The sequence below is a fragment of the Pongo pygmaeus genome, chromosome 1 (assembly GCF_028885625.2).
Source record: "Pongo pygmaeus isolate AG05252 chromosome 1, NHGRI_mPonPyg2-v2.0_pri, whole genome shotgun sequence".
Classification (NCBI taxonomy): Eukaryota; Metazoa; Chordata; class Mammalia; order Primates; family Hominidae; genus Pongo; species Pongo pygmaeus.
The window spans coordinates 178,037,996-178,061,020 of record NC_072373.2 but is presented as its reverse complement, the minus strand read 5'-3'; the positions used below and the strand labels follow the sequence as shown (position 1 = coordinate 178,061,020).

At 44.2% G+C, this 23,025-nt stretch overlaps 1 protein-coding gene across 2 annotated transcripts in view; it reads right to left on the bottom strand.

Annotated features, from left to right (window-relative positions):
• Positions 1-23,002, bottom strand: part of ORC1 (origin recognition complex subunit 1) — a 31,783-nt gene extending 8,781 nt beyond the window's left edge. The window contains exons 1-14 of one of the 2 annotated variants that reach the window (XM_054487815.2): positions 22,758-23,002; positions 20,655-20,754; positions 19,888-20,015; positions 16,198-16,376; positions 14,560-14,878; positions 12,130-12,484; positions 7,901-8,005; positions 7,126-7,321; positions 4,537-4,634; positions 3,846-3,947; positions 3,240-3,411; positions 2,519-2,626; positions 2,110-2,259; positions 328-447 (exon numbers count right to left, since the gene is read on the bottom strand). In XM_054487815.2, coding sequence (XP_054343790.1) covers positions 328-447; positions 2,110-2,259; positions 2,519-2,626; positions 3,240-3,411; positions 3,846-3,947; positions 4,537-4,634; positions 7,126-7,321; positions 7,901-8,005; positions 12,130-12,484; positions 14,560-14,878; positions 16,198-16,376; positions 19,888-20,015; positions 20,655-20,749 — 2,127 coding nt within the window. In that variant the 5' untranslated portion in view covers positions 20,750-20,754; positions 22,758-23,002. The remainder of the gene's footprint in view (positions 1-327; positions 448-2,109; positions 2,260-2,518; positions 2,627-3,239; positions 3,412-3,845; positions 3,948-4,536; positions 4,635-7,125; positions 7,322-7,900; positions 8,006-12,129; positions 12,485-14,559; positions 14,879-16,197; positions 16,377-19,887; positions 20,016-20,654; positions 20,755-22,757) is intronic. The other variant, XM_054487807.2, reaches the window with a different exon arrangement.
• Between the last annotated feature and the right edge of the window lie 23 nt (positions 23,003-23,025).

Sequence of the window (23,025 nt, the reverse complement as noted above, 5' to 3'; positions counted from 1 at the left end):
CTTCTGCATGCCTACTAAGCGTTAGAGCCACAATTCAAACCAGGTTTGTCTACCTGACTATGTTGTCCCTTTCATCATGCAAAACTGCTTGCTCCCTGAATGAATTCATATTAGTTTGCATATAAACCCATAATATTTAGGGCCCTCTAATCAATCATAAAATAACATGGCTAAGGAATTTCTCAGAATCTTGTCTCTCTTTTTTGATATTTTTACAGGACTTTCTAAATTTCTCTCCATCCTCAGAGCACCAGCATAGGGCCTCATACCCAGCAGGTACTCAGCAAAGATGTGCTGACTGATTTATGGGTGCAGCTGGTGACTTACCTTTCTGGCTACCAGCTGGATGGCATCATCTTCAAAGGCCTTTAGATGCTTGAGCCGGGACCTTAGGATCTGCTGCAGCTGGCTATATGTATAGGGCTGGAAGGACATCCTGGTAAGACCCTGGGGAGCCAAAACAACAGAGGAATAAGTTTGTTGATTGCCCAATGATTATCCAGGTGGAAAGTCACCCTTGGGCCCCCAAACCCGATTCCCAGGTCCCATATAACAAATTACACATTTCATACCTAGACTACCACTGCCTTTACTAAAAATGACCAGTGGTGTCCTGTAGGGCAGTAGTTTTTGAACTATTTTTTCATTTCATTTAAGGACCTTTGATTCTTTTGTTTTTTTCTTTGAGATGGAGTCTCGCTCTGTTGCCTAGGCTAGAGTGCAGTGTCACGATCTCGGCTCACTGCAAGCTCCACCTCCTGGGTTCACGCCATTCTCCTGCCTCAGCCTCCCAAGTAGCTGGGACTACTGGTGCCCACCACCACGCCCAGCTAATTTTTTTGTATTTTTAGTATAGACAGGGTTTCACCGTGTTAGCCAGGATGGTCTTGATTTCCTGACCTCGTGATCTGCCCGCCTTGGCCTCCCAAAGTGCTGGGATTACAGGCGTGAGCAACCATGCCCAGCCTAAACTGGGATTATAGGCATGAGCCACCACGCCCAGCCCAAGGACCTTTCATTCTATCAGAATCATTTGGAAGCAGATAAAAGCTGAGGTGCTTTAATTGAAGTGGGTGAGAGGATCTTCAGATCTATGCTATACATTGTCACTGCACTTGGCTTCACTTACCAGGCTCTTCATTTCTCGTTGTGCTTCCTGCTGAACTGCAAGGCCTGTGAGGGCAGACACTGCATCTGCCTGGTTTATTGCACTATTCCAAGCACCTAATGCTGCCTGGCAGGTTTTAAGTGCTAAAATTTTTTTTTTTTTTTTTTTTTTTTGAGACAGAGTTTTGCACTTGTTGCCCAGACTGGAGTGCAGTGGTGTGATCTCGGCTCACCGCAACCTCCGCCTCCCAGGTTCAAGCGATTCTCCTGCCTCAGCCTCCCGAGTAGCTGGGATTACAGGCATGTGTCACCACACCTGGCTAATTTTTGTATGTTTAGTAGAGATGGGGTTTCTCCATGTTGGTCAGGCTGGTCTCGAACTCCTGACTTCAGGTGATCCACCTGCCTTGGCCTCCCAAAGTGCTGGGATTACAGGCGTGAGCCACTGTGCCCAGCCTAAAACATTTTTTTTTTTTTTAAATAATTAAACCTCCATGGCTTGGTGCAGTTTAAAAGTCCACGAGCAGCAGAACACCAAGATATGATGTTTGCAGAAAATCATGCAATGGTTATATATTCCAACATAGAAACTACAAGCACTGCAGAAATCACATTTCTTAATGTCCCCATTTTAGTATTCATTTTTGCAGAACTTTTTTTTTTTTTTTGGGATGGAGTCTCACTCCGTTGCCAGACTGGAGTGCAGTGGCACGATCTCAACTCAATGCAACCTCTGCCTCCGGAGTTCAAGCAATTCTCGCCTCAGCTTCCTGAGTAAGTAAAAATTAGCCTGGCTAATTTTTGTATTTTTAGTAGAGACGGGGTTTCACTGTATTGGCCAGGCTGGTCTTGAACTCCTGACCTCAAGTGATCCACCCGCCTTGGCCTCCCAAAGTGCTGGGTTTACAGGCGTGAGCCACCACACCTGGACCATTTTTGCAGAACTTCTTGGCCAAGCTTACAGATCTGCAAGAACAGCATGGGAACTGCCCTAGAACCTACCAGTCGGCTGGACACCCGGTTCATCATGATTCGCTCTGGCAGGTCCATTGTGTTGGCAATTGTCAGGACCACAAGCCGGGCCTCCTTGTGAGTGGGCCAGTCAAACAGATTGTACATTATGTCTTGTTTGTGAGTCCACAGAAGGTCGAGCTGCCAGGGAAAAGGAGAGAGGTGCAGAGTCAATCACAGAGACTGAGCTGGGGCTTCAAAATGAAGACCTATAACCACTGCTTTAGCTGCATGTTTCCCAAGTCATAGCACCAAAGCAGTCCATTGACACATGCCTCTCAGCACCAGAAAATGGGCTCATATGAATGGAGAAGGGAGCCAGGACTTTCCTCCCTCCCACCCAGCCTTGTTCCTGAAGTACGGCCCCGTTTCTTCTCCTGTCCTCCCATGGGCACCTCACCTCATCCACAAGCAGGACGGTGGTTTCCTGAGGAGACCCTTGGGTGCAGAATCGCTTTGCCAGCAGTTCTGCAGCGTGGTTAGCTGTTGCTTTTTGGCCTGTTAGCTTCTGCATTAGGAGAAACACAGTTGTGAGGAACTGTAAGGATCTTACTCCCTTGGGCTTAAAGTTAAATCTGCAAATGGAGGGAGGCATTTAGCCTGAGGACTTCGATATCCTATATTCTGCCTCCCAATCTAGTCTTAACCTTAACTTGGAAGGACAAGAGAAGGCGCCGAAAGAGAAGATAAAGAAAGTATATGAGTTTGAAATGCAAATGAGTCACAGCCTGGGCCAGAATCCCCCTTAAAATCACTATTACATAATTCTATAACTGGATGTTACCTGCTCCAAAATAACAGCCCATGGATAAAAGAGCAAGGCTCAGCCTGTGGCCTGCCACGGACCCCTTTTCCATGTTGCCACACTGCTACCTGTGAGCTCACAGTTTTCATCATGTGGGTAAGTACTGGCTTCCGGGCTTGTAATCATTATCCAGCTCCTAGACTTTGAAGTCCCTTAGGGTAAGAATTCTGTCTTCCTTGCCCTTGCTACCTCTACAGAAAGGACAATGCCTGGTATATCATGAACATGCAATACACGCAAAATTAAGTAACTCTTTCCTTTTTCATGTGTCATGAAGAAACAGTATTTTCCAAAAAGCCTAAACAGCTCTGCTTACCTGCAAGATTTGCACATAGACTTGGTGGGGCTCCGTCAGCTTCATGCCATTGACCTCAATGTATTGAAAGGGAGGAACATCATTGGCTTGGGCTGCCTGCTGCAGGCAGCGGATCACTTCATGCACAGTAGCAGTCTTCCCTGTCCCAGGGACACCGGAGATGTACATGCACCTAGAGCAAGAGGGGAAAACCCGTGGGGTAGGTCTCAGCCAGCCACTACACTCTATAATCAGTTAGGAGTGTGGGAATGTACACTGAGCGAAGGACCGAGACCCTTGAAATGTGGAGGTGGGGGCAGTAGGGACCATCCTTGGAAGCTGGTCAGAGTAGGACCTGCTTATACAGAATCATTCATTCCACAAGTAATGCTATATGCAAACTGCCTACTCAATGAAGGCCAGTTTCATTCTTCCTGAAAGGCAAAATTTCCGTTCCTATAGGATTACTTTGGCAACAAATGTTTCAGAAGCTTTAGGCTTCAGCAACGATTTGGTCTAGTCTGCTGATACTGGAGAAAGCCTGTATGGCTGAACTGTAACACCCAAGGCATTCTACTAGCAGAGGCCTTATTCCCCAAACTACCCTGCCTGCCTCACATGACTCACCCTCCGGTATGGTCAAGGAGTTTGCTTTCCACAAAGTTGTAGATGTCTTGGAATTCCTGTTCCCGACAGGGAAGAGACTCAGGTACAGCAGAAACGTGCAGCCTACCATTGGTGGTAAATGGGAGAAAAGGAAGACTTTAGGAACATTCTCCAACCATCTACTCATTAATCAATGGAAAATCATTATGGTTTCTTGTCTGTGTTTCTACCTGAAAACTCAATTTCAAATGCCAGAGAATCCCTTCATTCTCAGTTCCCTCCATTTGGCCTCATAATCCTTGGCCTCCGTTTCTCCACCCAAGTCACATGGGTGGACCTCATCCCACAGGAGATTCAGATTTTGCTTGATTTCTGACAGGATCCAGACTTATATGAAAGTCTCCATATGGTTCTAAAGGGCATCATAACAAACAGGCACTGTCCTGACTAATCATCTTCCATCCCTGCGGAAATGATGGCAGTAGACGGGAAGGCCAGTCCTCCCAGGGCCTGTCCACACTGGCTCACCCAGATGCTGCCTGAGAGGTTTCTTTTTTCTAAACACACACTCACTTTACCTAGATAGGTAAAAGTATAGACACATAGTATATCTACCTTTATTAGGTAGACCAGTGACTGCTAATTTTATGTGAATGAAAGCAGAGGCCCCATGGTTCCTGCCTCTCTGAAGGGGAATCAAGAGCAGCAGTACCTCAGTCGGGCTTCCTCCAGCACACTGGCTGGCTCCTGGGCAGCCAGGCTTCGACTACGGATCTGAGGAGTGGCACAACGTGGCGTTCTAGGCTTGAGCTGTATTCAAAACAGAGAACATATTTCACAAGGAAAAAGCAAAACACCATCCAGGACACACCAGCAAATGTGACTTGTGCTGATCTGATAAAAGGAAGAGAGGTGGTGAATTCCTCTTAGTTCCTTCCTGGATAAAGGACCATGACCTCTCCTTCTCTCACCTTACATTGCATAAACTTTGTTCATCGTCCAAACATGGTTTCTTTTTCCTAATGCATGTATAGTATCAGGATTTATAACAATGTCAGTCTGAGGAAAGAATTAAGTTTGGATGAAATACTATTTAAAAGTAAAATATTATCTTGAAAGACAAGAAATGTTTAAGAAACCCTAACTACTCTGCCCAAATACAGAAGAGAAGAGGAGGCATAAACTAGGTTTGATTCATTAGATCTTTCCCTGGGCTTATTTGAAGATATGGTCAAGCATCAGCCCAGGACTTCCATGGCCCACGGTGCGGGACTTGGAGAAACCTTGGCAGATTTTTCCACTCCAAACCCCCAGGTCACCGCTTAGTGTAGTCTAACAGCCCTCTATCTTCTTCCTTGCTCATGGCTTGCCAGAGCAAGCCTGCTGCTGCTTCCCTCATCTTCATGGCGTTTCTACAAAGCATTCCCTTCTATGGGGCATTTCACTCTACCCACCCTGTTTTCAGCCTGGCTAGAGAGAGAACAATCTCTCCACTTCCTCCCGAGGCAGAAAGCACTTAAACTCTATCTGTTTAAAATTTACAGGCTGGTGTGGTGACTCACACCTGTAATCCCAGCACTTTGAAAGGCCAAGGCAGGAGGACTGCTTAAACTCAGGAGTTTGAGGCCAGCTTGGGCAACACAGAGGTGAAAGCCCCCTCTAAATTAGCTAGGCATGATGGCACACTCCTGTAGTCCTAGCTACTCGGGAGGCTGAGGTGGAAGGATCGCTTGAGCCCGGGAGGTTGAGGCTACAGTGAGCTGAGATTGCACCACTGCACTCTAGCCTGGGCAAGAGACAGAGCAAGACCGTGTCTCAAAAAAAAAAAAAGCCTTTACATTTATTAATTTTGGAGAAAACAGAAAAGAGTTGACAGGGCCTTGCTGAGAAGGTATCAAGAAACCTGATGGGCTTCTGCCCTTTTCTATTATGCCGAAGGTACCCTACACCCTATATCCCAGGGTGGGGATGGGGGCCAGGAGACACAATCAAACCAGAGGCCTGTTAGGAACCAGGACACAGCAGGAGGTGAGTGGTGGGTAGGTGAGCGTTATCACCTGAGCCCTGCCTTCTGCTAGAGCAGCAGAGGCATTAGATTCTCATAGGAATGCAAATCCTATTGCGAACTGCATGTGCAAGGGATCTAGTTTGCACACTCCTTATGAGAATCCAATGCCTGGTGATCTGGGGTAGAACAATTTCATCCTGAAACCATCCCCCCAGCCCCTGCCATCCATAGAAAATTTGTCTTCCACGAAGGGGTTCCCTGGTGCCAAAAGGGCTGGGGACTACTGATCTACTGGATTCCTTTCCCTAGAGACTTTTCTTTTTTCTTGAGATAGAGTCTCATTCTGTTGCCCAGGCTAGAGTGCTATGGTGCGATCTCGGCTCACTGAAACCTCCGCCTCCCAGGTTCAAGTGATTCTCCCGCCTCAGCCTCCAGAGTAGCTGGGATTACAGGCACCTGCCACCATGCCCGGCTAATTTTTGTATTTTAAGCAGAGACAGGGTTTCACCATTGTTGGCCAGGCTGGTCTTGAATTCCTGACCTTCAGTGATCCACCCACCTCGGCCTCCAAAGTGCTGGGATTACAGGCGTGAGCCACCGTGCCCAGTCAAGATTTTTCTTTGATTTCAACCCAAGCCAAATCACATCTTCTTATGGAAAAATGGACATCAGCTTTAGAAAGTCTTCTAATTAAGATTTCTCAATTGTGTTCCAAAGAATAAGATGCTCTGTCAATTTAACTTTAATTCAAACATTTCTCAAGCACATTCGAACATGAGAAGATCCTGATCTGAATACCTTTTCGGTGTTCTGCGAAAGTTCCACAGGAAACAGAAAAGATGTCCATTGATCTCCTCCTTCCATCTGGCTGTGACACGATTTGTTACCAATATGTAAATAGCACTCCCGGTTTCTCAGGCGTATCAAGTGGGACAACAAAGCTAACACCACAGCTCAGTGGCTGTACATGCGATACCCACTCTGCCAGTGCTCCGTGGGAAATGCAAAGAGGAGTGGGTCTTGTACTTACTTCCCTCAGGAAGTTCAGCTCTTGGCCATCTGATTCTGTACCGTAAAAGGGACTTACCTCAAAAATCACTCTCTACTAGATTCATTTTCAGTCCTAGTGTTCACTTAGGTCCCTTTCTCCATGAATATTCCACAAAGAATAGCATTGAATATAACAGACCTGTCCTCAGATTCCAGCTGTTACTAATCTGTGACCTCAGCATTTGTAACTTTTAAACTAAGAGAGGGATGCTTCAATGGGAAGTAAACCTAGAAGAACCTTACCCTTTTCTTTGGCACCTTCGTGGGGGTATGTGAGGATGATTTCAAGGAAGATCGCAGGTTCCTAGACACAGTTCTGGGTGTTCTCCTTGGAAGGGGTGGTGTAGAAGCCTCTTCGTCGTCACTGCTAGAGTCTGAAATCTCTGCTGCTGGCAGAATCTCTTTCTCTTCTTGGTCACTTTTACTATTACCTAGAAACCTGAATGGTAGGGACATATTTTTTGATACTCAGTGTTCAAGTCTAAATAAGAAGAACTCTATAACATTAGGGTGGATTACAAGTGTTGCAGGGTCCCTCCTATGACCAGGCAACATGGGTGCTTGCTACCAAGACACTCTGTTAGGAGCGTTATTTATATTATCTCATTAAACCCCTCAACAACTTTATGACATGTATATTATTATATTTTGTAGATGAGGAATTTCAGGCTTAGAAAGGTAATTTTGCCTTCCCAAGGTTATACAGATGGTAAATGACAAAGCCCAGGTTCAAATCCAGATCTGTCAGAATCCAAGTTCATGCTCTTAGGCACCCCATCCCACCACCAGTCTTGCTGGACATGATGATTAGGGATGGGAGCCACCTAAGCCCAGGAAGTATTTCTTGCCCCTTCAAACTAAGACAATTATTTGAAACTTAACATAATTCCAGACATGCTAGGTAAATGGTCAATTTTGATGGAGTGGCAAATAAACAGTATAAGAGGCTTTAAGAGATAAGATTATAGATATCAGAGATGGCAGCAATGTTTCTCTGCCTGCCAAGGAGTAGTCTTACCGAAGCTGCTGCCTAATCCGGTTCATAGTCAAGACAGAACTCTTTCTGCGGATACGACGGGGAGTAGAGGTGGTTTCATTCTGAGCTTCTGCTTCTTTTGCATCCCTACAAGAAATCACAGCGAGGTCATGGGAAGCAGTTTTGGATACCAGAGTGTACAAAAGGCACTAGAAGATAGTCAAGTGGCCTGATTGGCTCCCAGTCTTGTTATATATACTTTGAAAAGAGCAAAACTTTCTTTTTGCTAAAAAGTTGGCAAAAAATTATAACTAAAAAGTTATAATTGAAGCTTGACTCAAACCCAGAGTTCAAAGTCTGCCTTAAGCTTATTTAAATTAGACTCACCACCTCCCCAACTAGAGACCAAAACATACTACTCCCAGGGAGAGGTGCTTGTCCTTTTTTGTTTCTGATGCATGCATGAATTTATTATCCACACAGGCTCAAGGTTAGCAGAAATGCAGCTATATATTCAATATAAAGCATTTATTGAGCAACCTATTACGGAACAGGTGCTGAAGTTTCTAGGTGGCAAATACTACAAATTGTAACTTCTGGCTTGTCGCATTTTTATTTGTACAGCAAAGTTTGTTCTAAATGTCTTATCTTTTTGTACAGTTTGTATTTGAGAATAGTCTCCAGTTAAAAAATGAGTCCTAGCCAGAGCAATCAGAAAAGAGAAAGAAATAAAGGGCATCCGAATTAAAAAAGAGCATGTCAAACTGTTAATGTGCACCAATGATATGATCATATACCTAGAAAACCCTGAAGACTCATCCAAAAAGGTCCTAGATCTGATACATTGCTGAAAGAAATCACAGATGACACAAACAAATGGAAACACATCCCATGCCCATGGATGGGTAGAATCAATATTGTGTAAATGACCACACTGCAAAAGCAATCTACAGATTCAACATATTCAGTGCAATTCCCATAAAAATACTATCATCATTCTTCACAGAACTAGAAAAAACAATACTAAAATTCATATAGACCAAAAAAGAAAGCCCGCATAGACAAAGCAATACTAAGCAAAAAGAAAAATCTGGAGGCATCACATTAGCTGACTTCAAACTATAACTTCAAGGATATAGTTAGCAAAACAACATGGTACTGGTATAAAAATAGGCACGTAGACCAATGGAACATAACAGAGAACCCAGAAATAAAGCCAAATACTTATAGCTGACTGATCTTCGACAAAGCAAACAAAAACATAAAGTGGGAAAAGGACACCCTGTTCAACAAATGGTGCTGGAATAATTGGCAAGCCACATGTAGAAGAATGAAACTGGGGCTGGCCATGGTGGCTCACGCCTGTAATCCCAGCACTTTGGCAGGCCGACGTGGGTGGACCACCTAAGGTCTGGAGTTTGAGATCAGCCTGGCCAACACGGTGAAACCCTGTCTCTACTAAAAATACAAAAATGGGAAGCCGAGGTGGGTGGATCACCTGAGGTCAGGAGTTTGAGATCAGCCTGGCCAACACAGTGAAACCCTGTCTCTACTAAAAAATACAAAAAATTAGCTGGGCATGGTGGCAGGTGCCTGTAATCCCAGCTACTCCGGAGGCTGAGGCAGGAGAATCGCTTGAACCCAGGAGGCGGAGGTTGCAGTAATCCGAGATCGTGCCATTGCACTCCAGCCTGGACAACGAGAGCAAAACTCTTGTCTCCAAAAAAAAAGAAAAAAAAAAAGAAGAAAAAGAAAGAAACTGGATCCTCATCTCTCATCTTATACAAAAATCAACTCAAGATGGATCAGAGACTTAATCTAAAACCTGAAACCATAAAAAATCTAGAAGATAACGGGCAGGCGCAGTGGCTGTAATCCCAGTACTTTGGGAGGCTGAGGCAGGTGGATCACAAGGTCAGGAGTTCGAGACCAGCCTGGCCAATATGGTGAAACCCCGTCTCTACTAAAAATACAAAGTTAGCCAGGCGTAGTGGCTCGCGCTGGTAGTCCCGGCTACTCGGGAGGCTGAGGCAGAAGAATTGCTTGAACCCAGGAGGCAGAGGTTGCAGTGAGCTGAGATCATGCCACAGCACTCCAGCCTGGATGTCAGAGAGAGTGAGACTCCATCTCAAAAAAAAAAAAAAAAAATCTAGATAATAACATTGGAAAAAGTCTTCTAGACATTGTTAGGCAAAGAATTCATGACTTAGAACCCAAAAGCAAATGCAACAAAAACAACAATAAATAAATGGGACCTAATGATACTAAAAAGCTTCTGCACAGCAAAAGAAATAATCAGCAGACTATAAACAACCCATAGAGTGGGAGAAAATATTTGCAAACTATGCATCCAACAAAGGACAAATATCCAGAATCTACAAGGAACTAAAACAAATCAGCAAGAAAAAAACAAATAATCCCATCAAAAAGTGAGCAAAGAGCCGGGTGCGGTGGCTCATGCCTGTAATCCCAGCACTCTGGGAGGCTGAGATGGGTGGATCACTTGAGATCAGGAGTTCGAGACTAGCCTAGCCAACATGGTGAAATCCTGCCTCTACTAAAATATAAAAATTAGTCGGGTGTTGTGGTGAGTGCCTATAGTCCCAGCTACTCAGGAGGCTGAGGCAGGAGAATTGCTTGAACCCAGGAGGCAGAGATTGTAGTGAGCCAAGATCGCACCACTGCACTCTAGCCTGGGCAACAGAGCAAGACTCCTGCTCAAAAAAAAAAACAAAAGGTAAAAAAAAGTAGGCAAAGGACATGAATAGACAATTCACAAAAGAAGATATAGAAACAGCCAGCAAACATATGAAAAAATATTCAACAGCACTAATTATCAGGGAAACGCAAACTAAAACCACAATGAAATACCACCTTATTCCTGTTAGAATGGCCATAATTTAAAAAATCAAAAAATAATAGATGTTGGTGTGGATGTGGTGAAAAGGGAACACTTCTTTTTTTTTTTTTTTTTTTTTGAGACAGAGTCTCGCTCTGTCGCCCAGGCTGGAGTGCAGTGGCGCAATCTCCGCTCACTGCAAACTCCACCTCCTGGGTTCGAGGCACTCTCCTGCCTCAGCCTCCCAAGTAGCTGGGACCACAGGTGCCCACCACCACGCCTGGCTAATTTTTTGTGTTTTAGTAGAGATGGGGTTTCACCGTGTTAGCCAGGATGGTCTCGATCTCCTGACCTCGTGATCCGCCCGCCTTGGCCTCCCAAAGTGCTAGGATTACAGGCGTAAGCCACCGCGCCCAGCCAGAAAAGGGAACACTTCTACAATGCTGGTGGGAATGTAAACTTGTACAACCACTATAGAAAACAGTGTGGAGACTCCTTAAATAACTAAAAGTAGATCTACCATTTGATTCAGCAATCCCACTCCTGGGTATCTACCCAAAGGAAAAGAAGTTATTATATTAAAAAAAACACACATGCATACGCATGTTTATAGCAGCACAATTTGCAATTGCAAAAATATGGAACCAGCCTAAATACCCATCAACCAACGAGTGGATAAAGAAAGTGTGGTATATATTTACTATGGAATACTACTCAGCCATAAAACAATGAAATAATGGCACTTTCAGCAACTTGGATGGAGATGAGACCATTATTCTAAGTGAAGTGACTTGGGAATGGAAAACCAAATATCATATGTTCTCACTTATAAGTGGGAGCTAAGCTATGAGGATGCAAAGGCATAAGAATGATATAAGGGACTTTGGGGACTCAGGGGGAAGGGTGGAAGGGGGGTGAGAGATAAAAGACTACATATAGGGTACAATGTACACTGGTCAGGTGACAGGTGCACCAAAACCTCAGAAATCACCACTTAAGAACTTATCCATGTAACCAAAGACCACCTGTTCCCCAAAAACTATTGAAATAAAATTAAACAACAACAATGAAAAACTGCTTTAAAAATGACTGTTAAAGTGTGGCAAAAAGCCACAGGAACTAATGAAATCCCAAACTGGATAGCAATGCAGGTTTGGGAAGTTATCTTCTATAGCAATGATCCCCAAATAACAGCTTGGTACACTGGAATCATCTGAAGAGCATTTCCAAATACAGATTCCTAGGACCAGTGCTTGGAGTCTGACTCACTAGGTGTGGGAAGAGGCCTAGAAATCTGTATTTTAAGAAAGCTCCCCAATACTTCTGTGACATAGGTTTTTCAACTACTGTTCTAACTTTTTTGACTATGACCCACACACTTCACATGATGTGAAGGATTTCAATTTGCTCTGTGGGTAATGTCCCTGGTCACCTCTTTTTGATGTTTTCTGGTTTCAGAATCACGGATGGCACCACTGAAGATCTCTGTCCCCCACTGATAGGGGTAAGTGTTCTCTCCTCTCTAATGTCTATGGTTTTCAAAGCTGGAATTCGGGTTCTCAGGATTACGCAACATTCAGGTGAAGCCTTCTTGTCATCCTCAGTATAAGAGAGTCCAGTCTCTCTGGTTTTCTCTGGGGCTTTCAGAGCTGGAGACAAGGTTTGAAGTTTATCAGGCTGAGATCTCTTAGAAGGTGAGGTGATCTCCGAGAAGGCCACTTTCCGTTTTATTCTTCCTGGAGAATCCAAGGAGGCACATGAAGTCTGCTGGGACATCTGAGGGTTACCTAAGCCCAAGAGAAATCACCACAACGTGTAAATTTTTTACCTAACAACATACAAACCTACAATCTCATCACAGCCAAATTCAGCCACTGAGTTATATGTAAAACAGGAATTATCTATATTTTTAATCATTCTAGGCTTTCTTTCTCCAGCCCAGGTAGCTCTAATAATTTTTCATCTCTCACCTAAATTTTAGGAGTGATTTTCCTAGTTAGAACCATAAGTCAACTTTTAAGTCAGCTTTTGCAGATAAATGGAGTGTTCTCTCATCTCTAACAGGTTTCCCTGAAATAACCTATCAGAACAGTGGGTCTCAATCAGGGGTGACATTGCACGCCTTCAACCCTAACTCAATGACATTTGAAGAAATTTATACTAGAGATGCTATCAAGTAACAATGAGGCCTAGATTTTTCTTAACCCAGATTATATCTGCCAATGGAGAGAAGTGGAGTTCCTGGGGACAATCCACTGGGTTCTGTGAACACACAAAACTGTGTGGAATTGCTCCCTCCTCACGAGGACCACAGCACCAAGGACCCCAGCTGCTCATTGGCAGATACCAACTGAAAAAGGCAGGCATGTGCTAGAGGCTGAGGTTAAACAAAAGCTGAATGAGGCTCAATCCTGGTTCCAACACAAAAAACACTCTAGTCTAACAGATGATATACATGACTGCCTATTATATTATATAAAGTGAAATAAGTGTCCAGAAGCACCTGAGTGCTCATAAAGATGGCTTTTGAGATATACCTTGAAAGAAAGGTAAAATTTCAACAGAGTTGAAAGAGGAAGAAGAGGGGACATATGAGGACCTAAGGAAAAAAAAAAAAAAAAAAGAAAAACCCTCTCGTTTCTTTCTTTTTTCTTTTTTTCTGAGACAGAGTCTCGCTCTGTTGCTCAGGCTGGAGTGCAATAGCGTGATCTCAGCTCACTGCAACGTGTGCCTCCCAGGTTCAAGCGATTCTCCTGCCTCAGCCTCCCGAGTAGCTGGGATTACAGGCATGCGCTGCCACCCCTGGCTAATTTTTTGCATTTTTAGTAGAGACGGGGTTTCATCATGTTGGCCAGGTTGGTCTCAAATGCCTGACCTCAGTTGATCCACCCGCTTCAGCCTCCAAAAGTGTTGGGATTACAGGTGTGAGCCACTATGCCCAGTCACCCCCTTTATTTCTGAAGGTGATATTACAGATTAGTTAATATTTGTGCTGCATTTTCTAAATGTTTTATAGATTTACATTCAGCTCCTAAAACACATACTGTACTATAGAGCTATCAAGAATATAAGTAACTTATACTTGAACTTGACACCTACACAAAAAATTCAAAAAAGGATGAATGACTACGACAAGATGAGGATGAGCTCTCAGAAAGGCTGTGGAGTGAGTTTCAGATACATTGTAAGGGGAAAAAGCAAGTTGGAAAAGAATATATCCAGTATGCTACCCTTTTGGTAAGAAAACGAAAAATAAAAATATATGTGTGTCTGTATATAGGTATACATATATGTATACATATCTGCTGATTTTTCCAAAACGAAACATACAAAAGATAAACCAGAAAGTGAAACAATTAATTAACATATAGAAGGTGGGGTAAGCAGGGTGGGAGGGCAAGGAAAGGAATAGTGCTTTTCTGGGTACATTTAAGTAGTTTTGACTTGAATGATATTAATGTTTCACATATTTAAAACATTAAATTAAAAAAGGCAAGAAGTCCTAAAATTAAACACAAACTTTGATAGTTGGGCATGGTGGCTCATGCCTGTAATCCCAGCACTTTGGGAGGCCAAGGCGGGTGGATCACTTGAGCCCAGGAGTTTGAGACCAGCCTGGGCAACATGGCAAGACCCTCTTGCTACAAAAAATTAAAATAAAATTAGCCAGGCATAGTGGTATGCACTTGTAGTCCCAGCTACTTGGGAGACTGAGGCAGGAGGATTGCTTGAGCATGATCACTTGAATTCCAGGCTATAGTGCACTGTGATCACTAACTCAATACTTTCCCATAAATTAACATTTTTATCACATAACCCTTTAGCCCCAGTATTGCCCACTGTGATCCATTCCACAACTTACTGCCAAGCTCCAGCCTCTTTCTGGCTCTTGGGGTAAGAGGATGGGTAGGAGTTTGGCGCGATTTGGAGGCAGAGTGCCTTGATTCAATCCTTTTGGCCACATGTTCTGCTGGGGTCCAAGAAGGGCTTTCTGCACTCTTACTCTTGGCTCTCACGGGTTTCTGGCACTTGGCTGCACTCTCTTGTGGTTTATTCAACTCTGCAAATAGTTCTGAGGAAAGTGGCCTGAACTTCTTCTCATTCCAGGATAGTTTCACAAAGAGTGTCTTCTCATTTTTCAGATTCGTCGGTACCACATCCTTTGGGGCTAAAGGTATCACCTGAGTTTAGGAAGTACAGATAAGTAGGAAGACATGAGCCCCAAGACAGCCAAGGAGTATTCCATCAGAGCTACAATTAAAAACATTTAAGTCCACATCTGTACTTAAAATGTTACCTTTCCAATCTAAAGACTCATAGACATGGCATAGCATATTGCTAGAAAAGCACATAATAATGAATATTTACTGAGTATTTACTCATTTAATCATTAATGGCTTTAAAGACATCAATGAAATAAATAAATTATTCCTTTCATTTCATTTTAAAAATGTTTATTGTTCATCTCTCAATTCCTATTATTATCACCCTAGTTCAAATATGCATCCTCTCACTCCTGGGTTATTTTCACAGATTCCTCCTAGCTGATATTCTTATACCCTACCATTGCTTTCTTTTCCAGTCCATTCTGTTCACCTATGCCAAGTTTCCCCACAAACTTATCTAAACATGCTCCCCTGCTCAACAGCCAATAATGGCTCCCACTGTAGCAAGACCAAATTACTTAATTTTTCAATGCCTTCTAAGATCTGGCCTCATTTTACCTACACAGTGCGCAATACTCCTTGAAGAGGTCTTGTCACAGTCCTGCTATTCCCACCACTGTGCTCCTGCCCAGATGCCCCAAGCCCTGTGCCTCTCCGCGTATACTCATCCTGCTGCCTCAACTTTTGCATCTGCCTCACACTCCTTTAGCTTTCTCTCCTTCACTCATTTAACTCAAAGATAAATTAAGATAATCATGCCAGACGAGAGTCTCTACCCTAACGCTCAATGAACCACATAATCAGCATATAACCACACCTCACATCACAACCTAATCCCATGTTGGGGAGCCTGAAGTCACTTCAGGAAAAACTCATAACCAGTGACTTACTTCAGCCTGCAAACCAGCCGCTCATTAGCACCTGATTTATTAAGAAATCCTGTCATACAAATTTGTCTGTAGCAACTAGCACTCTTTGTACTGATTTACTCAAGGTGCAGTCTTCGTTTAAGCCAGCATATTCAGCCTCACAATGCTTTATGCATGCCACAGTCATAGCTAAATATAACATCCCCCTGAGATACATCTGCTAATTCCTGTTCATCCCTCAGGTCACAACCCAAATGTCACTTCTTGTAGGAGGCTCCTAACACATGATATGTGCTCTCAATAAATATCTGTTGAGATGAAACAGACAGGCAAGCACAGAAGATGACAGGAAATAATGCATTCCCCATGGGGTATTAGAGCCGGTAATATTTCTGGGGTCATGAAGTTCAGGAGGCAGAGAGAAATAAGCTTCAAGGTAGAACCAAGGATTGTGGCGTCACCTACCCGAACAAGGCCAATGATGGTCTCTGCATTAATGTTGCTGTCACAGGCCGGGTAATCATACCAGAATATTTCCTGTGCACCAGGCTTCCGGCCCAACAAATGCCGTTTACAGGCAGGGACTTCACAGAATCGGACAAACCACTGTACTCGAGCACGTTTCTTAGGAGGAGGATCAGAATCTAGAAAGAATTCGGTGGAAAGGGAAAGGTTAAGACAACTCAAGGACACTTTACTGAGCAATTCCTATGTGCCAGACACTGTGCTTAGCCCTTGACATGTGTGGTTTTGTTTTTTGTTTTGTTTTGTCTTTTGTTTTTTGAGACAGAGTCTCTGTCACCCAGGCTGGAGTGCAGTGGCCCCATCTTGGCTCACTGCAACCTCTGCCTCCTGGGTTAAAGTGATTCTGCTGCCTCAGCCTCCTGAGTAGCTGGGATCACAGGCACCTGCCATCCTACCTGGCTAATTTTTGTATTTTCAGTAGAGACGAGGTCTCACCATGTTGGCCAGGCTGGTCTAAAACTCGTGACCTCATGTGATCTGCCTACCTTGGCCTCCCAAAGTGCTGGAATTACAGGCATGAGCCACCACCTCCGGCCAACTTTTTTTTTTTTTTTTTTGTGACGGAGTCTTGCTCTGTCCCCCAGGCTGGAGTGCAGTGGTGTGATCTCGGCTCACTGCAACCTCTGCCTCCCTGGTTCAGGAGATTCTCCTGGCTCAACCTCCCGAGTAGCTGGGACCACAGCCCTGTGCCACCCACGCCCAGCTAATTTTTATATTTTTAGTAGAGATGGGGTTTCACCATGTTGGCGAGGCTGGTCTCAAACTCTTGACCTCAAGTTATCCGCCCGCCTTGGCCTCTCAAAGTGCTGGAATTACAGGCATGAGCCACCATGCCTGGCCCAACATGTGTTATCTTTTATTTTTTTTGAGACGGAGTCTCACTCTGTCACCTGGACTGGAGTGCAGTGGTTTGATCTTGGCTCACTGCAAGCTCCACCTCCCAGGTTCACACCATTCTCCTGCCTCAGCCTCCCAAGTAGCTGGGATTACAGGCGCCCGCCATCACGCCCAGCTAATTTTTTTTTTGTATTTTTAGTAGAGACGGGGTTTCGCCGTGTTAGCCAGGATGGTATCAATCTCCTGACCTCGTGATCTGCCTGCCTCGGCCTCCCAAAGTGCTGGGATTACAGGCATGAGCCACCACACCCGGCCGATCCTTAATCCTTCTAATAACCCTACAAGGTAGGTACTACAGCTATCCCCCTTTTCAGGCAAAGAAATCAAGTGATGGGGACCTTAAAGAGTTTGTCAAAGGTCACATGACCAACTGCAGCAATCTAATTCCAGCCCACACACCCGCTCTTCTGGGATTGCTCCATTTCCTAATGGTGTTATCAGCCGGCAAAGGAATGACAAAAAGGCCTCTGAGAGGAGCTACTCTAAACACAGGCAATGAACAAATAAATATCAGTGACTATAAAGACAGCATCAAACAGCAGCAAAACAAAAATCCTAGCAAGAATTATAGCATCAGGCTGGGTGCAGTGGCTCACGTCTGTAATCACAGTACTCTGGGAGGCCAAGGCAGGCGGATCACTTGAGGTCAGGAGTTGGAGACCAGCCTGCCCAACATGGTGAGACCTCATCTCTGCTAAAAATACAAAAAATTGTCCAGGCGCGGCGGCTCACACCTGTAATCCCAGCACTTTGGGAGGCTGAGGCGGGAGGATCATGAGGTCAGCAGCTCGAGACCATCCTGGCTAACACGATGAAACCCTGTCTCTACTAAAAATACAAAAAATTAGCCGGGCATGGTGGCGGGTGCCTGTAGTCTCAGCTACTCGGGAGGCTGAGGCAGGAGAATGGCTTGAACCCGGGAGGCAGAGCTTGCAGTGCGCCGAGATGACACCACTGCACTCCAGACTGGGCGACCCAGCAAGACTCTGTCTCAAAAAAAAAAAAAAAGAAAGAAAAAGAAAATTAGCTGGGCATGGTGGCAGGTGCCTGTCATCCCAGCTACTTGGGAGGCTGAGGCAGGAGAATTGCTTAAACCCAGGAGGTTGAGGCTGCATGAGCTGAGATTGTGCCACTGCACTCCAGTCTGGGCAACACAGCAAGATTCTGTCTCGCACACACACACACACACACACACACACACACACACACAAAAGAATTACAGCATCAACCACTGAGATGACTTCTGGCAAATGCTTGCAATCTTCACCTTTATTATTACAGCATACGATTAGTATCACTCCATACCAGCAACAGCGCCAACCGAAAGAACACTCATTAGCGCCATCATCATCATCATCTCTTCCCTTCTTAGCTTTCTTCAGAGAAAGACTAAAGCCATCAAATGGAGCACCAAGAGAGATTCTAGAATCTATACACTCAAGCCCATGATTCTGATGTGCTGCCTCTACTGGACATTAGTTTGATGAGGTTTTTCTCCATACTTCAAAGTATGTCAAAGAGAAAGTATGTCAAAAATCCCCCTTATCTATGGTGCAGTACTCTCCCCTTATCTGCTGAGGGTATGCACCAAAACCAGTAGATGCTTGAACCTGCAGATACTGCCACTAACCCTGTATATGCTATGATTTTTCCTACACATACATACTGTACAGCACGGATACACTGGACAAAGGGATGACTCACATTCCAGGTGGGACAGCGTGAGATTTCACCACATTATTCACAATGGCACACAATTAAAAGCTTATGACTTGTTTTTTTCTGTAATTTTCCATTTAATATTTTTGGACTATGGTTGTTGTCAGGTAACTGAAATCGCAGAAGGTGAAACCACGGATAAGGGGGACTATAGCAATATAAAACATCTTTATCCACTCAGTCTATCAGTTCCTTCTCTTGCGCATACAGACTACTACAGGATTACCTAATGACCATGCCCTTCTTCTGTCTCTTGAACGAGGCAGTTTTAGATAGTTTCAAATTGCTATCTTCCTAATCCTCCTTGTGGAGCTGTGCCCTGCTCCCACATTTCTGTGCTCTCCTCTTGTTTTGCAGAGGGTTAGAAGGTCAGCAAATCAGCTAAGGCTTTCAATGTGGGCTTGTAGGCTCTGGTTGATGCCACCTTCCCTTTTGTTCCTCCAGCCTAGGGGCAGCAGTGGCTTCCTGCACTTACTCATCTCTGGGAAATGTCACCTTTTCTTCTAGCCTTTTCAACACTAACACGCAAGTTCCTCTGGGTAAAATATCTTAAGTGTTTTTGTTTTCCCTGACTGAAACCCCAATTGCTACACCTTCCAAGTCCAACTTACCTCTTCACTTGTAATGAAGTAGCACTTGCAAAATATATTACTAACCTTCATGCCAAAACTAAAGGACACATCTCTATGATAGTGCAAATTACCTGTTTTTTCCTTCTCCCTTTCCCCCAAATTCATCCATTCTCTCCATCCCCCCCAATTCTGCCTTAATAGCCATGCTTACTCCCCAAAATCATGAAAAAGTTAAATTATTGAGCCTTCCAGTTCCATTTTACTCAATACTGCTTTGGTGAGTAAAGAAATTTTCTAGATGGAAGAAGATGCAGCTAGTTCTTATGTGATCCCACCTCAGTCTAATGTGCCCTGCACACTGCTGTGAACAAAAGAATCCACAATCTCCCCCTCCCAATCATTCATGACAAGGAACAGTTTATTATTCCAGTCCCAAACTCACCATCTTCGAACAACTCAAGCAATTTAGCAACATACGGGTTTTCATCATCATCCCCTTCAATCAACACAAACTGTCCAATCTGGATGTGAATCTCGGTGGAACAACCTTCTGTTTTCACACACATTTCTCTAGGAAGTATCAGAGAAGCACATTAGGAAATAACTTAAAGTGGGTCAAGCTCTTCAGATCCCCTGGGCACAAAGGAGAGGGCTCTCCAATCCTGATTTCTTTCTGCTGAACAACTGTCCTACTGGGAAACCAATTCGCCCAGTTATATTTAAGAATAGGCAAAATGGGTTGAATGAATTGTTTTAGCTGAGTAATGAATCCAAAGGTCTTATTATGAACTCTAATTCCTCTCAGTTATTGACAAAGAACAACAAATGCTTCCCACAACAAATGTTTCCCAAGGCTGTCAAGCTGCCCAGTAACAATGTCAAACTGTCAGAGATCTCCAGGGCTGGGAAAGACATAGTAAAAACATCTATCATCTCGTTTTCATCAAAAGTTATATAGAACTCACCTTAAATAGATATGACATTATCCTACATACAAAATTTTATGAGCCTGCCATAATTTTGCTCCATCACTAACTGCTATATTTATCCCACCAACTTCTTGCATCAAACAAAACCCTCCTTACGATCAGTTCTAATCTCCTGTTCATTCATCGTCAAACTGTAGTAATTAGAACAGGCTAGATACAAGACGACTGTTTAGCTTGAGAAGCTGTATTTCCAGGACAACCAAAGGACCCCATCACTCACCTATAGGTTTGGTAGCGCAGTTTTCGATCCAACGAGGGCCTGCCAACCCATGAATAAGTTTTTCTGGTCTTCAGCCTTGTGGGGTAGTGTGCCATGGCTTCTGTGGAAGAGTCCAAACTCTGAGTTACCATGATAAATATTTGGTATTTATCTGATGGATTCTAAGACATAGTCAGTCCCTGCCTTCAAATGAGGTCAGACTTATCTTCTGCCCCTGCTACACTCCCATACATTTTAGACTAAGAAAACATTTTATTTGAAGTCATGGTCTATGAAGATTACACACAGGCAATTTAGTATCATCTGTGTCCATCTTGTACTATGTCATATCTCTTCCCATCCAGGAAAACAGAAAGGTCAATTTCTAAGAAATGAAACTATAACATTTAGAAATACTAGGAATAAGGCAGAACAATAGGTGTAAAACATCTAACAAAGTGAAATTAAAAGACAGTGATACAGGGGTTGTAAATGTCTTCATGACACTTATAAAATGCACACAAGGATAAAACAGAAATACAAAGGCTGGGCGCAGTGGCTCACGCCTGTAATCCCAGCATTTTGAGAGGCTGAGGTGGGTGGATCACCTGAGGTCAGGAGTTTGGGACCAGCCTGGCCAACATGGTGAAACCCCGTCTCTACTCAAAATACAAAAATCAGGTGGGCGTGGTGGCAGGCGAATCACTTGAACCTGGGAGGTGGAGGTTGCAGTGAGCCGAGATCACAACACTGCACTCTAATCTGGGTGACAGAGCAGAACTCTGTCTCAAAATGAAAAAAGAAAAGAAGATGTTATTATCACTTCAAGGTGATAACTTGTCCTATCTTATACAGGATAGCACAGCCTTAACTCAAACCCCGAAAAGCCAGATTGCAATTACTGTGCTCTTAACTACTTCACCTTACAACACACTGTGTGAAACTGGATAATGTTAATATGTAACAGAGAGCTTGCTTTTGGTGTACTTATTACAATAAATCAGGCTTCCCAGCCACTGACTGAGCATTTGCTTACCCACAAAATGGAGAAAATAGAATCTTCCGTTTATTCAACCAATATTTATTAAGTACCCATCGTGTGCCAGGCACTATTTTAGGATAATGGAAGATTAAGTGAAAAAATGCAAAATGGTAAATCCACTTTCGCACTACCTTAATCCCTTGCATTTATTTGTAAGGTACAGTGGTTTTATTTATTAAGTATCATTTGATGAATATTATGGAACTAACATATAATTCAAGCAAAATTTTGCATTCAATTTTGGCAGATTCACAAACCTCCTAAAGTCCACATATTGCCCTCCATTAAAGTTAAAAACTGTTGCAAAGGGACTTAAACCATTGTGTCATATTGGAAACTCCTTTGGCATTTCCAGCCCACCTAACACAGCAGAGACGAGGGTACTATTATTCATGTGTTACAGACAACTAGAATCGTATCTAATCATTGCAGTTTCACAAATAGACCAGGATAAGAATGCTTTTTCCAACTGTCACAGCAGAAGACTCTTCAATTCTGGGGTTAGACAAGAGACGTAGAAAGGGGGCCACCAGACTTCTCTTCTGAAAAGAAGGTGAATGACAGACAGCCCAGCAGTTAGCAGCTCATCTGAAAAAAAGATCTGGGTAGAAGCCCAGACTGCTTAGTCACGAAAAGCGACCTAAGACACGTCCCTCTCTGGGCGCAATTTGCTACATCCGTAAAATGGGGTAATAACCTCTGCTCCGCCTTCCCTGTAGTGATTCCTACACTATAGCTCAAAGGACGAAATAAGTAGAGTACTTTACAAATGCAGATGGAGGGAAAGTCATCACTGAGCCTCAGGGTGCGGAGGGCAGGAATGCTCCTGCTTCTCGGCTGTTGGCTTCCGCCTTCCCCCCTGCAAACTCAGTTCCCTGCGGCGCGGGAAGCCTTTTAGGAATCGGAGTGTGGAACAGAGGAACGCTCTTAACAGTTCAGAACAGGGCCTGGCACTGAACAGGCGCTTGGTACATGTCAGCTGAAAGAATCAATGACTGGGTCTACAGAGAACGTCCTCAGTTTCAGAGGTTCCGATGCGCCCTCCCCCGAGTCCATCGCAGCCCGCGGGACGCCACACTCACCCGGCTCCAAAGCTTCCTCCGGCTAGCCGCAAGCTCTCCGTTTCCTACCGCCTCCGCTTCGAGAGCTCCGGGGGATGCGGCACCTCTAACCTGCACCAGCAGGGCTCCTTCTACAACTACGGGCCGAACGCCAGGACCAAAGCGTGTGTCTCGCTAGAAATGGAAAGAAGGTGGAAAGAGAAAAGAAAATTTCGCGCCAATCGGCGTGGCCCCGCCCCCAGACCGTCCCTTCGTTGCCACACCTACTAGCTCGCCCCGCCCACTCCGT